This window comes from Mesoplodon densirostris, chromosome 18, assembly GCF_025265405.1.
Source record: "Mesoplodon densirostris isolate mMesDen1 chromosome 18, mMesDen1 primary haplotype, whole genome shotgun sequence".
NCBI classification, from domain to species: domain Eukaryota; kingdom Metazoa; phylum Chordata; class Mammalia; order Artiodactyla; family Ziphiidae; genus Mesoplodon; species Mesoplodon densirostris.
In genome coordinates, this window is record NC_082678.1 from 17871364 (window position 1) to 17887167 (window position 15804).

The 15804-nt window shown below is 58.0% G+C and overlaps 1 protein-coding gene across 2 annotated transcripts in view; it reads right to left on the bottom strand.

Annotated features, from left to right (window-relative positions):
* MGAT5B (alpha-1,6-mannosylglycoprotein 6-beta-N-acetylglucosaminyltransferase B) overlaps positions 1 to 14339 on the bottom strand; it is a 68300-nt gene extending 53961 nt beyond the window's left edge. For both annotated transcript variants that reach the window (XM_060080921.1, XM_060080922.1), the window contains exons 1-3: positions 14272 to 14339; positions 10339 to 10451; positions 1256 to 1403 (exon numbers count right to left, since the gene is read on the bottom strand). In XM_060080921.1, the coding sequence (XP_059936904.1) occupies positions 1256 to 1403; positions 10339 to 10451; positions 14272 to 14339 (329 nt within the window). The remainder of the gene's footprint in view (positions 1 to 1255; positions 1404 to 10338; positions 10452 to 14271) is intronic.
* Positions 14340 to 15804: the final 1465 nt, after the last annotated feature.

Consider the following 15804-nt stretch of genomic DNA (forward strand, 5'->3'; position numbering starts at 1 on the left):
GTAGTCCAGCCCAGGCAGCCTATGGGGCAAAGGATCCCCGACTAGACCAAAGAGGTGGGCTGTGCTTCAGGCTCCACCCAGCCAGGGCCCCTCAATGACCAGGACTCACCACCATCACTTTCTTTGATTTTGCCCAACACCGAACTTCAGAAATGCCTGGAACTTTGGCTTTTACATCACACACATTGGCTGAGGTATAGCTTTCCCACAAATTGTCTAAAAGTGTGGATTTCAAACATATTTTTCAGCAGTAGAACACTTTTAGCAAATCACACTGGCCGAGGTATAGCTTTTCCCAAATTGTGTAAAAGTATGGGTTTCAAACTAATTTTTCAGCAGTTAGAACACACTGAGCAATTCCGTCTCATCAAGAACCTCAGCATCTAAAAGGTCAGGTGCAGAGTGCCTCCCTGGGATGGGTGGGGTCCAAGCCTCCTCCCTCCACATCCAAGTCTGGGGCCCAGGACTCCCAGCTGGGACGGCCCTGACTTCACGCCCCCTCATTCTCTGGGATTCAGGAGAACCCGACACTTAAGATGCACCACCTGGGTTCCTGGGGCTACACAGAGGCACATGGGGCTGCAGCACAAAACCTTGGGGAACTTTGCACATTCTGGCCTCAATGGGGGAATATTTAGAATGAATAAACCAGGAAATTCTTCTTGAACGATGGCCCATGTCAGGGCTTCCCTGGTGGCGCAGTGGTTAAGAATCTGCCTGCCAATGCAGGGGACATGCGTTCGAGGCCTGGTCCAGGAAGATCCCACATGCCGCGGAGCAACTAAGCCCGTGTGCCACAATTACTGAGCCCACACGCCTAGAGCCCGTGCTCCACGACAAGAGAAGCCACTGCAATTAGAAACCCGCGCACCACGACAGAGTAGCCCCTGCTCGCTGCAACTAGAGAAAAAGCCTGCACGTAGCAACAAAGACCCAATGCAGCCAAAAATTAATAAATAAACTTAAAAAAAGACGGCCCATGTCCATGGGAGGAGGACAGATGATCACTATGGCCATCACAACCAAGTGCATATCCACAATGCCCATCGACATGGACAGAGCTCAAAATCACCACCGTGAGTGAAAAAAGCAGGGGCAACATATGTACAATGGGAAGCCACTTAGGGAAGATTTATAAAAACCACACACTATGCATTTTGTGTGTGTGTGTGTGTGTGTATAAAATGCATTTTGAGGCCGAATCCCCAGCCCAGCGCACAGTGGGGTGCCCCTTTCCCTCCCGGGGCCCCCTCACCTGTCCACAGGGAAGTGCCTGTCGCCGGCAGCCCGGTGCAGCTCACTACTGTTCTCCAGTCTGGCCAGCATGTCCATGCGCTTCACCATCAGCTCCAACAGGTCACTCATCTTGCGGAGGACACCGCGGGACTCCGGCCCACCCATCACTGCAGGGAGAGTGTGGGTGCAGTCAGGCAGGGCCCAAGCAGCCCGGAGGCCATCTGAGACCACCTGGTGTCTGGCGGGGTGGCTCAGACCCCAGCCCCACCCCCATCTTCTCGGGAAGGGGAGGGGTCAGGAGAGTGAGCCCGCCCCACCCCCCACCCCTGCAGGACAGGGATCCAGAGAGGCCTGGGCCCACCCTACTCCCTACCAGCTGTGTGACACTGGGATGACCTTTTAACCTCTCTGGGCCTCAGTTTTTGTCGCCAGCAAAATCTGGCTTTAGACATAATCTCAGGTCTGTGAGAAGACAGGGAAGGCCCAGTAGTGGGACAGGAACCCCAAAACCCCTTAACAGCAAGAACGTGTAACTCAGGGTGTCTGAAAGTGTGGTCAACCATCCACCCGCACCTGAATCTCCTGGCCAGGCTGTTAAAGTCCAGATTCCTGGGCCCTCGCTGTCTAGATCTGCCAATTCAGATCTCTAGGGCATGGGGCCCAGGACCCTGCATTCTGCTTGCTCTTCACGTGGCTCGGATGCACAGGCTGTGAGCCCGTGTCCAAGGGGTTCGGGGCCCCAGCCACCTCCCATCCCCACCCACTCCCCCAGACACCACCCTAGAAACACCACTGTGAATTTGTCCCGACTCTCAACCCGGTCTTTGGGTTCCCAGAGATCACCTCCAGGGTTGAGGGGCCGGGAGACCTTGTGAAGAATAAAATTAAATGAAAACGAGGTGCTTCAACCAAGATCCCATTAACCAGCCCGAGACTTTCCACGATTTCCTTTCTAATCACTCCCGATCATTAGCACCGCACGTGCCAGTGTGGGAGAGCAGCCCTTGCCTTCCTTTTTAATTAAATTTTGTGAAGGGTTTAAGCAGCCCCTCCAAACCATCCACAGGTGCTCGATTCCAGACACTGCAATCCCCAACCAGGCTGCCTGCAAACCCCAGGGGCCAAGCTCTGAGTCACTCTTAATACATGAGCTGAATCCATGGGGACACAGATGCTCCCAGGGACTCCCCAGGCTGCTGGAGGGGCGGGGTGTCAGGGGGTGCCTTGGGTGGGGCTCTCCAGAATCAGACCCTGAGACAAGGGTTTGAGGGCAAGTCGTTATTTGGGAGGTGAAGGGAAGTGGGGAGGTGACCCAGGGACGAGGAGGCAGCCCAGAGAGGGCACGTCATCAACCTGGGGAAACCAGCAGGTGTAGAATCGGCCTCAGAGTTCTCCCCCGGGGGGCGAGGGGGCCAGGCATGTGCACACCACCTCCCGCCAGTCACTGCTTAAGGGCTGCTCCCAAGGACGGCCATGTTCTGGTACTTTCCACCTGCCATGGGGTGGCAGAGCCGTCTCCAGCATGTGACAGGAATCGTGAGGGCTGAGGACATGAGCACCAACAGCATCTGCTTCTCAGGAAAGAAGGGGTCAGGACCCAGCGGACTCAGAGGGGCTACAGTGGACACCTGGCCTCTCACCTGCCTCTGCCAGCACCCGCTGCATGGCCATATGGCCAAGGGAGTCATCATACTGCTCTCAGCCTCAGTGTCCCAAACCCAAGGCAATAACACCAGGCCCTGTCTGCAACCCAATGTCAAGGTGCCAGGAGCGGGGCAGGAGAGACCATGGCTGGCCACTGAGGACCAGAGGCAGAGACAGGGGGAGAAGTGGGGAGGTGGGCAGGAGGGGGCCAGTCTCCTATGCTCCATGCTTGGGACTGAGCCAAGGAGGGGGGCCTAGAGAGGCTGCACGTCACCAGGGCTGCTTGTGACATTTCCGCTTTGCTTGTCCCCCATATCCCCTGGCACCAGGCCCGTTCCAGTGACTGCCACTGCTTTCTCACACCAAGTCACCTCCTGGCTGGGTTCCTCTGCCAGCTGAGCCCACCTGAGGTCAGATGAGAGGCCATGGGGAGCTGGGCGGGGGGGACCCAGCCAAGCATCAAATCCAGAGCAAGGAGGAGTTGCAGGTTCCTCAAAGAGCCTGGATCCCTGGCTCTGAAGCAAAGGATGGGCATGAATCGGGGGGTGGGGGCCAAGGGTGGGGAGAGCAGAGGGAGCGGAGGAGAGACACAGGGTGGGGTTGGGTACTGGAGAAACTGGGCATCAGAAGGAAGGAAGGAAAGAAACTGTCTCCAACCCCTCCCACCCGAGTAGCTGAAAGAGCTAATGGTCTTCCCACTTTCCCCTCAGAAAACTGGATGGATTTTTCAGTTGGGATCAGGAAATTTCACCATAGTGTTAAATGAAGCAAAACTGAGGTCTCTCCCACCACTCGGCCCCTCCCGACTCACTCATGGCCTCAATCGGTTAGCCAATCAAAAAGCAAGTTATAAATAGCTCCTTTTCTCTTTCAACTCCACAGAGCTGGGGACAACAGTTGACTCTTTCAAATCACACTCATCCTGAGGACACCCCCCAAAGCCCTTCATTCAAACACAATACCTTGCTTTCAACCAGTGCTTGGAGCACAGAGTAAAACAAGAGGGGAGTTCCCTTCATTTCAGCTAGAAAAATAGGAGCCCATCAGATGATCTGGCCTGGCAGCACTTTGCACAGCCCCAGGGGAGCCGCTCATGTTGTGGGCCACCTGATGGATGTCCTGGAGTTGTGCAGTGCACAGCCTGGCCGGCCTCACTGGGTTGCCCTGATCTCTCATAGCTCAGGCTGGGGTGGCCCCTTCCCCAAAGGAGTGGGATGAAAAACGGAGAGTGAGGCCATGGCTGGGAACATTCTCAGGCCAGAGCCTCAGAGGCCCCCCAGCCATGCACTCAGGCCCAACTGGACCACAGAGCCTGGGCGGCAGCTGGAACTTGAAACACAGCACTCCAGCAGTGCTGAGCCACGTCACTGCTCCTGGGGTGGTGCTGCGTTTCCACAATGCCTCAGGCCTAGCACCTGCCCTGTCACATGGCTGCTCTCTCTCTGGGCTCATCCCAAGCTCCCTTTTCCCTCTGAGCTCACTGTCCCTGCCCCTCCCAAGATCTCACTGACAACCATACCCCACCCCCACCCCATTTCAAAAACTTCAAAATAGCTGATGGAGCCAATAACTGCAAGATCTGGCCTAGAGCTACAGCGGCCCCAAGAGCAAGACAGAGCCTGGGGACAGCACTGTGACCCAGGAGAGGCCGGAGTGGGAGTCAGGAAGCCTTGACTCCAGACCTGCTCTCCCCCAACTAGATGGGGGAAGGGGCATGTCACTTTCCTTCTCTGGGCCTCAGCGTCCCATGGTCTACAGCCTGGGACTCCTGTTTCTGCTCTTCCCCTAATTGCCCCCAGAGATCAAGGCCATAGAAAAGGAAAGAAGTGTTCCTATAAAAGCCATCAGAATCTCTAGGGAGAAAGCTCTGTTTTGTTTTGCTAAACCCCTGGGTGGGCCAGAGCATCATCTAGATGCCCAGAGCAATGAGACAGAGAGAAACCTAAATGACGCTGCATATTCAGCTAGGAAGACTGGAGTTTCCCAGCCCAGCCTAGGAGACCAGGAGAGAGGACAAGCCCTGAGGACATGGGCAGGGGGCAGGACAACGACCCAGAGGGGCTAAGCAGGATGGGGGAAGCTCCCCCGTGGGGAAGTGTCGGGGGGGGCGGGGGGGGGGCTGTGAAAGGCAGGGATAAAAGAGAGAATTGTCATCTGTTTGCTGTGCTGAGCAGTGGTCCGAGCCCCCACCCCTGTGGAGGGTTTAGGGAGGAAGCGGTGTCCTTCCCACTAGGTCAGTGTAGGGGACACAGAGGAGGCAGGAGGGGAGACATCCAGTAGGATAATTCGGTAGAAGCAGGGCATCAGAGCAAGAGGTGACCAGGGAAACATAAGCCCCCTAGAGTATTCGGAGATATCTGGGGGTTCTGGATTGCCTTTCATACAAGGGATGAAGCCAATTCTTTAAGAATGTCAACAGAGGGAATTCCCTGGCAGTCCAGTGGTTAGGACTCCGAGCTTCCACTGCAGGGGGCACGGGTTTGATCTCTGGTGGGGGAATTAAGGTACCTCATGCCACATGGTGTGGCCAAAAAGAAAAAAAAAAAAAAAAGTCAACAGAAAGAGGGACCCCAGAAGACCAGAGGGCTTATAGACTGGGGCTAAGGAGACAGATCTCAGCTGGGTCTGTAAGGCCACCTCCATCAGACTGGACGAAGACCACAAGATACCCTCCCAGCACCTGGGGTTCGGGGGCCACTCCCATTGTGTGCAGATGGCGCAGGACTCCAGGAGCTCCTGAGACCTCAGGAGACAGCCCCCCACCAACCCCCCACCCCCATCACTTCCTGAGGAGCTCCAGGACACTAGGCACATTTTCTGCCCTGGATGAGGCAGGGGGTGGGTCCCGGGAGGGAAGCAGGCCACACACAGCCAGTCCAGCCGCTCGGCCGCATGACGTGCTCCCTGGATGCCACTGCCGACCACGACTACCAGCAGAGCAGGCTCCCGACGTGCTTGCCCTGAGTCACCTCACGGCTCTCAGCGGCGGCTAAACTGAAATGTATTTAATGTGAAGCCCCAGTGACACATCTCAGAAGTCACACAGGTTCCCGCCATATAAATAAGGGAAGCTGGGATGCTGAGAGATACAAATGGTCCTCACGTATATTGACAGGGGTGCTGTATCACCCACCGAGGCCCCATCCCCTCCCCGGACGTGCTCTCTGTTTCTCTCTCCTCTCTGCCCTTGTCCCCTTTCTTGCCCCCACCCGCCACCCGTTCGCACTGGTTCCTGGAAACTGAAGGAGCCCCCCACCTTTCCAGACAGAAGAGACCTCCCAGGCACTTGAGAGGGGACTGTGACTTGGTGTTTGCACAGCTGGAGGAGTATGCACACTTGTCTCTGCACACGGCCAACATGGAAACCAGCTGAGGCCACGGGAGCTCTGGGCAGCGTGGGAGACAAGGGCAGGCCCTGGCTCACCCATCCACTGCCAGCCTCTGAGAAGAAAAGCCCCCTTAGCACCGAGATCCAGGGCCAGAGCCAACCACAGAGCAAGGAACTACGTCTCTGATATGCCCCAGGTTCCAAGGCTGGCCAGGGTCCGGGACGCCTGGCAGGGCCAGTCCACGGGGGAACCTCAGGGCGGACACAAGCAGCTGAAGCAAGGACTTGTGGCCTGCAGCCCTCTCCCCGGAGACTGCCTCTGACCTCTACTTCAAGACAAGACAGAGAGCCAGGAACACCCACACAGGTTCTGGGGGATCTGCGGCGACCCCAGGAAAGAGGCCTCAGACGTAAGTTCAAGTCCCCTCTCATTAGGAGTGAAGCAAGTTCCTCTTAAGAGCAGGAAAGCAGAGGCAGGAGGCAAGGAGGAGGGACGGGGGTGGGGAGGGAGGACTGCAGAGGGAGCACATAAAAAACAAAATCCTCCCCCAAGGCCCAAGCTGGGCCCAACTGCAGCACGAGGGAATTAGGCTATAGCCCTCCTTCCAGTTATGATTCTCTGCTCGGCCTATTGCTCCCCTGAATCTTAAGATGAGTGTGTAGAATATAGAATGAGATGTCTGTCACTTTTTTATCCCCAAACTAGAGAACTTTATCACAAAATAGGAACTGGCCCCACAGGGCAAATCAGAGCCTCCCCAGGGAGACCACAGTCCGTAAGAGGCTGTGGCAGGCTCTCCGCTTTCTAGAGAAAACCCTTCACCCTGCTCCTCCTCCCCTCCCCAGCCATGTCCTCCACGTCCTCACAGGCTTGACAGGCAAAGGAGAGGAGAGGTTATTTCCCTATTTGTGCTCAGACAGTTTTATTGACCAATGGAGGATTTTTCTTTCTAAATCTTTTTTCTAACCCTTAGTGGGTTTCCTTCTCCTGGTTCTGCCTTGGGGCTTCACAGACCCCCAGAATAAACATTATCCAACATCCAACCCCCACTGTGACCTCCAGTATCACTCCCCAGACCCCTTCACAACCGCCCCCCACTTCCAACCCCATCCTTCCCTGGGCGGCTCCTAGGTAGAAATGCTGGCACCTCCTAGGTTGTCTGCAGGGCCACCCCAGGTCCGGGGTGGGGTTCTCATTTGAGGGGTCATCTCTGACAGGATCAGGATTCTAAACCCACAAAGTCAACTTAGGGCTTTTCCAAGTCTCTGCTTTGGGTCTGTCCAAGCAAATCAACTTAATCCAAGGGCATGAAACAAATTGAGGGGGGCTTCCCTGGTGGCGCAGTGGTTGAGAGTCCGCCTGCCAATGCAGGGGACACGGGTTCGTGCCCCGGTCTGGGAAGATCCCACATGCCGCGGTGTGGCTGGGCCCGTGAGCCATGGCCGCTGAGCCTGCGCGTACGGAGCCTGTGCTCCACAAGGGGAGAGGCCACAGCAGTGAGAGGCCCGCGTACCGCAAAAAAAGAAAAAAAAAAAAATTGAGGGGACAATGGGACCTGGGATGTGAACCGAATTGGGGTCAGTTCCTAGGGGTTCTCAGAGGGCTCCCTCCTTGTCTAGCTCCTCCTCCTGGCCTTTACTTCCATATTCCAGGCACGAAGCTTCCAGCACAGGGGCCTGGGAGGTGTGAAAAGACTTGAAAACACTTGGTCTGAGAACTAATGTCACAACACACAGGAGACCCGGCAACTCCACCCCTAGGTGCACCCAACAGAGATGCCCATATGTGTCCACCACAGACATGTGCTGGAATGTTCACAGTAGCACAATTCACAAACGCCCCAAATTGGAAATAGCCCAATGTCCGCCCCGGGGTAGAGTGGATAAATATATTGTGACATATCTACACAATGGATGCTGTGCAGCAGTGAAAACAAACGTCTGCAACCACACACCACGAGACGGATGAATCTCCCAAATGTACTATCGAGAGAAAGGGGGGCACGCAATGGAACGTCTGCCATATGATTCCATTCTCATAAAGTCAGAGAACCAGGCAACATTCCTCTGTGCTATTAGAAGTCAGGGGCCTGGAGTCCTTGGGGAAGTAGTGAGTGGAAGGAGGCCTGAGGGCACTTCTGGGGATGGATCACGCTCTGTTTCTTGATCCAGGTTGCTGGTGCATGGATGGGTTCAGTTTCTGGATACTATACTCCAATAGGAAGCTTAACCACGTGTACGCGCGCGCATGCACACACACACACACACACACGCCTCTAGTCTAACTGCATGACCCTGGGCAAGTCCTCTGCCCTCTATGGCTCTGCCCACCCCTTAGACACAACATCTAGATTGGAGTTGGACCCTTTCTCCCTCTGCCAGGCAAAACTGCACAGTGCAGAGCATGGCAGGATGCCCACAAGCCCCCAGTCCTCTGGGCACTGGGTCCACCCCCTGCCAGGATAGGGCTCCCATCCCCCCACCCCAGGCAGATAAACAGAAGAACCAGAGCCCAGTCATACATCCCTCCTCCCCCAGTCCCTGATTCCCACCTCCTGGGGCCCTGACCTTGCTGAAGGTCAGCTTGCCCAAGCCCCCTGCAGCAGCCCACCCAGACAGACACACCCCCTTGCTAGGGATGGCACCCAGGTAGTCTGAGCATTGCTCCCTATACCCCTTACCCCACTCTCCACCTCCCTCCACACCTCCCCAAGCTACCCCTCAAGTGCACCTTCACAGCCCCCCACCCCATCCTCAGGAGTCTCCCACGTAGAGACCCCAGTAACTCCTTGGTCCTCTTTTCCCTAAACATTCTTTCCGGCAATGCCCCCGTCTCAGACTCACCACATCCAGTAAATGTTTACAGAGCTCACAGTATTTGCCAGAAGCTGCTTGAGACCCTTCATATATGTTATCTTCGCACCCCTCATGACAATCCTGGGGAAGAGGGTATTGTTAGCCCCATTTACCAGAGGAGAAAACGGAGGCTTCGAGAGACCGAGGGATCTCTGTGAGTCAGAGAGGGGATAGATTCGTTTACACTCAGGCTAGAATGTCTAATACATGTGAAATTCCTGCTGGAAGCTGTTGCAAATTTAAAGAAGTGCGTGTTAAACCAAAGGCATGAATCTAAGGAGACACCAGATGGCAGAGTAAGTGCCCCTCGGGGCACCGACCCTAGATCACAACCCATCCTACTGGAGGGTTTATCCGTTGCTGGGGAGAGGGGAACCGGATGACACCTCAGGGGTTGAGAAGGTGGACTTCAAACGGAGACTCTCCCAGAGGGGCAGGGGAAAGCCCACAAAGCAGCCCCCTGAACAGTTCCAGAAACTCCCTTTGCCCCAGTCTCCCCACTATGTGTCTCCTTCCCACGGTTACTGGGAGAGCCCCCATGACACACTGAGCAGTTCTGAACTGTTCTCCGTTCTTCCTTGAGTAGGATGAGGGGGAAGCGGGACCCCCCGTCAGGAGGAGGTCTCCCAGGCCACCACCCCATCATACCCCCATGCCATGTGAGCCCATTTAATCCAACCCCTGAAAATGGTCACTGCTTTCCTTCTCTGAAGGCGAGTTAAGTGATGTGGCCAGTGGCACAGAGCCAGTAAATGATGAACCAAGGTACAAACCAGGTCCATGTGGTCCCCACAGCCCATGCTCTGAACCTCCATTCCACTGCCTTGTAAGCATCACGTGGGCAAGAATGAAGGACCAGAGAGCTCGGAGATAAGACACATGAGCCCACGGCAGTCCTGCCCTCTCCCCTGTGCCTGGGCCGAAGGTACGGAATATGTGTATCTCAGAGAGACAGGTGTCGTATCCAGAAACCTCAAACCACCCCACTAGGGAAGCAACACAGGCAGCCTCTTCTGATGCCTGGGAGACCCTGGCTCAAAGGCCCCTCCTGGCCTGAGAGGCTAGACCAGAGGAAGCCTGATTACCACAGCCAGGACAAGAGCCAAAGCAGTGTGCAAGGCCCCCACCATTCATACATCCACCAACGAGGTGGCCAGATGCCCAAGACAGAGCCCCAGAAAGCCCCTTGCAGGGTTAGGTTCAAAGGCTTCCCTCTCCTCTGACCCCCAAACCCCTGCACCCCTTTCTGACTCCCCTTTTCCCCATCAACATACCTTCTGTGCGGACAGTGAAGGGGGAGTCCCCCGGGCGCCGGGCTGAGAACTGGCCTCCCAGAGACGTCATCAGGAAGCAGAGTGAGAAGAAGCCAATGCCCAGGACAAAAAGCCTGTGGAGAGCAATAGGGCAGGTCAGGGTTAGGTCAGCACATGCACCCCTATCCTGTAAGGGCTCCCTAGGAATGAATGAGGAAGGGATGGATGGATGGAGGAATAAAAGACCAGGGGGTTGAGCTCCCAGACCAGTAGGTCTCCCATCACACAGGATAAAGAGAGCTGGACTACAAGGAAGTGGCCACATGCAAAACCATGCAGGACAGTGAGGCATCCTTAAGGTATGTTTGGGCAAGTTCTAGCCTCCAGACGGAAGCTGGCTCATTGACAGCAGAGGTCCTCAATGTGTGGTCCCCAGACCAGCGGCATCAGCATCACCTTGGACATATCACAAATGCTCATTCTTGGGCCCTAGTCCCAGGCTTACGGAATCACACACTCTGGGGGTGGGATAAGCAATGCATTTTAACAAGCTCTCCAGGTAACCCTGATACACGCTCAAGTTTGAGAACAACTGGTATAGATGGACACAGCAGGACCTGATGCCAGCCAGAGGGCAAGTAATTGGTCCAGACAAAACCCACCTGGAGCCCATCAATCACCTGGGCCCTGATCAGCACTTGTGTACACAGGCCTTGCTGTAGCAACCAGCTTGAACACATCCTTGTCATGTTCAGGGCGGGGGGTGGGGAAGGGCTCCCATCACTACCAGATGGTAAGATCTAGAAGGGCAGGGTCCTGTGGTTGCCTTCTGTGTCCAGACTCCCCTTATCCACATCTTCACCAGCCAGGCACACGGTAGATTACACCACGGCTCAGAGTAAGCCAACACCTGTGCATGGGGTGTCATACAAGCGTGTGCCGTCACAGTGGTCAGGGGAGTTGGCCAAAACACGACTGTCTATACTTCAACACATAGTTTTTGATTACATCCCAAGTGCCAAGAACGAAGGTATCCCCAGAGGGACAGCAGGGAACCCACCCTCAAGTCTGGCCCCAGGCTCCTGCTGCTTCCATACTAGATTCTGGGCCAGCACAGCCTTAGGGAAGCAGAGGTGGAGGCTGTTCTAGGATTTTGAATCTACCCGAGGACTTGATGAACTGGCAGAGCTGAAAGGGGAGCCCCCCCAGGTCAGGGTGAGGAACCCCATCTCTGGTGGAGCCAGGCTCACCATGGGGGGCCCCCCAAATCATGCCAGAGACCTCCAGCCTTCCCACCTCCACCTCCATCCTCAAACCCCACATTTGTTTGTATCTCTATGCAAGACTTGTTTATGCATTTTAATCTTCATTATTTGAAACTGGCAGAGCAGTATTTAATTAAAATTTGATTCATTAAAGAAAACACATAATTGTAGAAGAAAATAAAAGCACAACAAAATTCCCAACCCATATTTAAAGGAAGCTGTTAGAGATTGAATCAGAGAGGGGGGCAGAACCCAAAAGCAGAGATGGCACTGGGAGCTTCCCCCAAGAGATGGCACAAGGAACACTGCTCCTTCACCTCCCAGGGACCCCTCACTAAATTCTACCAAGCCTGGGGGTGGGACTCTAGCCCTGGGATCCCCAAGATGAAGTCAGGCTGGTCTCAGGCTAGCAACCAGAAGGACAGTGTAGGGGGAGGGTGGTCACACATCCAGGAAGATCCTGGGGGAAATCAGCAGTTTGTCCCCTCAGCCTAAGGACAAGGATGGGTCTCTCCAAGTTTCTCGTCCCCCACTCCCTCTCCCCTTCCCCAGCTATGGGGTACTTGTATTTAGAGCTGGGGACCTGAGCTGCCAGGGTCCAAAAACCTGCTGTGAGAAAGATAGCTAGGCCTTTAGCCCAGAACCTGAAGCCCCAAAACACCTCATCTGCATCACTCTCTGCCAGAGCCAATCCTGGGGCCATTTACAGTAGATTCAAGTTAAAATGGTTTCGTCCACCCATGTATCCATTCAAGCAACATTCCAGAAGCAATTATAGAATAAGGACCCTGCCAGAGGCTCTGCGAAAACCATTGGGAATAGGGCTCCCAGCTGCCCTTGAGGATTAACAGGTAGGGCTGATATGGTTGGAGGTCGTAAACCCCACCCCCACCCCGCATCGGAAGGGGACTTGAAGACTTCACTGGTGGCTGTGGGTCTCTGGGAAGCCTAGGGATACCCTGAGAGGAAGTTACATAACCTGGGGGTCGGGAGGGGAACCTATGCAACCCCACCTCTGTATCCTGCTTTCAGAAAAGAGCCTGAAAGAGCCACAGGGGCAGGACCCAAAGGGAAGGAGCGCTAGGGAGCTGGCGCTGTCCACGGTGCTGGCCCCAGCCGCTACCTCCAATTGTGCCGGGAAAGGTCCAGCCAAGCTGAGGTCAGAGGCTGGGCTTCCCACGGCCTGGAGGGAGGGGCCAACACTGGGTGGGAGAGACAGGGCTGAGGACGGTCTGGGATGGCTAGGGATTTGAGGATTTCCCCGGAGGAACAAGGCCCTTTCCAGAGATGCTAGCTTCCCACCTGCTTCCCATGGGAACTTTAGGGCGTGGGGGCTCCTGACACCCCCAATCACCTGACCAAGGCTCTATTCTAGGGACCCCCAGCTCTACGGTCGTCCCGAATCCTCTGGACATTGGTGGTCCAGCTTGACCCCTGCCGTCCTTAAAGGTTGTCTCCTCAACTCTGCACCCTACGTCGGAGAATCCAATAGCTGGAGGCAATGGCGGGGCGGGAGCCACGTGAGCCACGGTCTTTCCATTAGAAGGAAAACCAGCGGGGGCATGGGAGGGGCCGGGTCTCCGCCTCAGGTCTGGAGGGGAGGGCCTCAGATCTGGCCCCTCCCGCCCCCCAAACTTCGAGCACCTCTGCCCGTACAGCTCCTGCCTTCGCGGGCTCCCTCGCGCGCCCGGACCCCACCTGTGGCCGCATCCGGAGTGCGGCCCACCCCCGCCCCCCGCCCCGGGCCCCGCCGCCCCCTCGGCGCCCTCCGCCGCTCAGCCCCTGGGCGAGGTGGCATCCTGACTCCGCTGGGCACCCATCGCTTAGAGCCCCTCCCCAGCCCCGGCTGCAGGCCCGGCTCCGATGGCGCTTGGGAGGAGCGGGAGCTGCCCCGGAACCGCCGGGCTCTGGGAGCCCCTGGGGTGGGACTAGCAGAACCCAGGCAGACCCCGACGGCCGTAGCCCTGCCTGGCCTTGACCGCCGAGGTTGGAGGGGGGGGCCGGTCTCCGCTTCCATCCCGCCTCCAAGCTCTCGTCGCCCTTCCGCCCCACAGCGCCGCCCCTGCCCCAGCCTCTCCAAGGCCCGCGATCGGGGATCGAATTCCCATCAGAGGGGGTCCTTGCCGCAATCTCGGGGACCCTCCCGTTGGACAGAGGCCCGTACCCCGCGGAGAGGAGTGCGCGCAGAAGGCGGGGTCAGAGGGGGTGGGACAGGCTGAGGGGGTGAGCGGGCCGACTCAGGGCTCCGCTGGCCCGCCAGGTTGGGATACGGCCCCGCCCAGTGCGCTAACTTTGCCGCGGGGGTTGGGCCGTCCGCGAGGTGGGGAAGGACCGGAGGGGCAGGGAAGGGGCACCCTGGCCGGGGCGACTTCCAGGGCCCAGTACCACAACATCGGTGACTTCTACCCCCATTCCCACCTTCACACCCCGAGTCCTCTCCAACCTAGACCAAACTCGGTACCCGTCCCAGAGTTACACACCCTCCCTCCCCACCCGAACCGGAACCACAGCTCCATCCCTTTCCCAGCCCCACTAGCCACCACCAAGGGCTGAAGCACAAACCGCCCCCTCTACTAACGGGACAGGCAGCCTTGGGACAGACACTCTCGCAGGGGCTGACCTCGCCCACCCCAACCCACGCCCCCTTGGAGAAAAAGACCTCCCCACGCCAACCGGGAAACAACTTTACCGAAAGGGTCTCAGGGTGACCAGGCATCTTCTGACCATTATCTTCCCATCGGGGTTGACTGTGATCATTGTTCAAACTTGTCTGGGCGAAGAGCCGCGGGCGAGGCCGGACGCACCGTCCCTGGCCCTGCTCCTACCACGTCCGGGCCACGAACCCGCTGCGGGCCGAAGCCGGGTCCGAGCGACGCGGGGGACGCGGGGGCTCGGCGGCTTCGCTGCCCGGGCCGCGGCCCGCGGTGTCGGCGCGGCCTCGGCGGGCAGGGGAAGGGGAGCGCGGCGCGGCTGCCGGAGGGCGGCGAGGGCGCCCGGCCGGGCCGTCTCTGCGTCTCTGCCCTCCCCGCTTCACATTCTGGGGGCCGGGAGGCGGCGCGCCCCCAGACCGCCGGCCACGCGTCTGCCTGCTCGGGCTCGCTCTCTGGGCGGGACGGCGCCGCGGCGCGCAGACGGGTTCCCCGCCGCGGTCGCCCTCATCCCCGGGCCCGCGCCCTCGGTGCCGGCTAGAGGCGGCCCCGAGCCCGCGACCCGGCCCCTCGCGCCTCCGGGCCGCGCCGCTCCCCGGCCCCGCGCCGCACCGCGCCCATGGCTCCGGACAAGGGCGCCCCGCGCCCGCCCTGCCTCCCGCTCGCTCGTCTGCCCGCGCTCAGGTGTCCGGCGTCCGGCCCCGCGCTGCGTTACGCCCGGAGGCGCCGCATTGTTTCCTCGGAGGAGGCGGCCGAGCAGCGTCTGGGGCGGCCCAGGAGCGGCCGCCGCGCTTCCTCGGCGCGCAGGCGCCACCTCGTGGCTGCGGCCCAGCAGCGCGCTCTCCCGGCCCGGGGCGGGGCGCGGGGGGCGGGGGCGGTGGGCGGGCGGCGGGCTGGGGTCCTTGAGCCTCCCTCCAGCTGTGCAACTTCCCCGGGCTGGATTTCGGAAGCATCCCGGGTGCCACCAGCTCTGAGGGCCGAGGGCTGCTTCGGCTCCTGCAGAAGCACAGAGGAGGTCGGCGCTGGGAGGCGATCCCCCCTTCCGCCCGGTGCCAGGGCCCTCCCTCCGGTCGCCGCTGCTGCCTCTGCCGCCGCAGTGGGCTTCTGCAATGGCCCCTTCACACCCACAGTGATTTCGCTTTGCAACCTTCGCCCATCCTCTGGCCCTCTCTGAACAGAAACTGCAGCAGCTCCCCTTTGCTTTCTGATTTCAAACTCGGCCTGTGACACTGAGGCTCTTCCACTGATCCCAGAAGCAGTGGCGCGCCCTGTGGGTCTGGGTTCTAGTTTCAGACCCTCCATTGACCAGTGGGTGATGCCTGAGAGTCAGGGGGACTCCCGGTCCTCGGTCTCTCTGCTATGAAATGAGAGTGACCCGAGGTTCCGTAATGCTCCTTCCAACTCTATAAAGCATGCATGGCCCCCCTTCACCCCCACCCCACCCTCCCTCCACTTCTTGACTCTGGAGAGGTGTTTGCCACTGCAGAGAGGGGTCAGCGGCCCCTGTGAGCACCCGAGGCAGGGCAGCTCCCAGAGCCAGGCCTGGATCTGCGGATGCCGCTCAGTCAGGAACA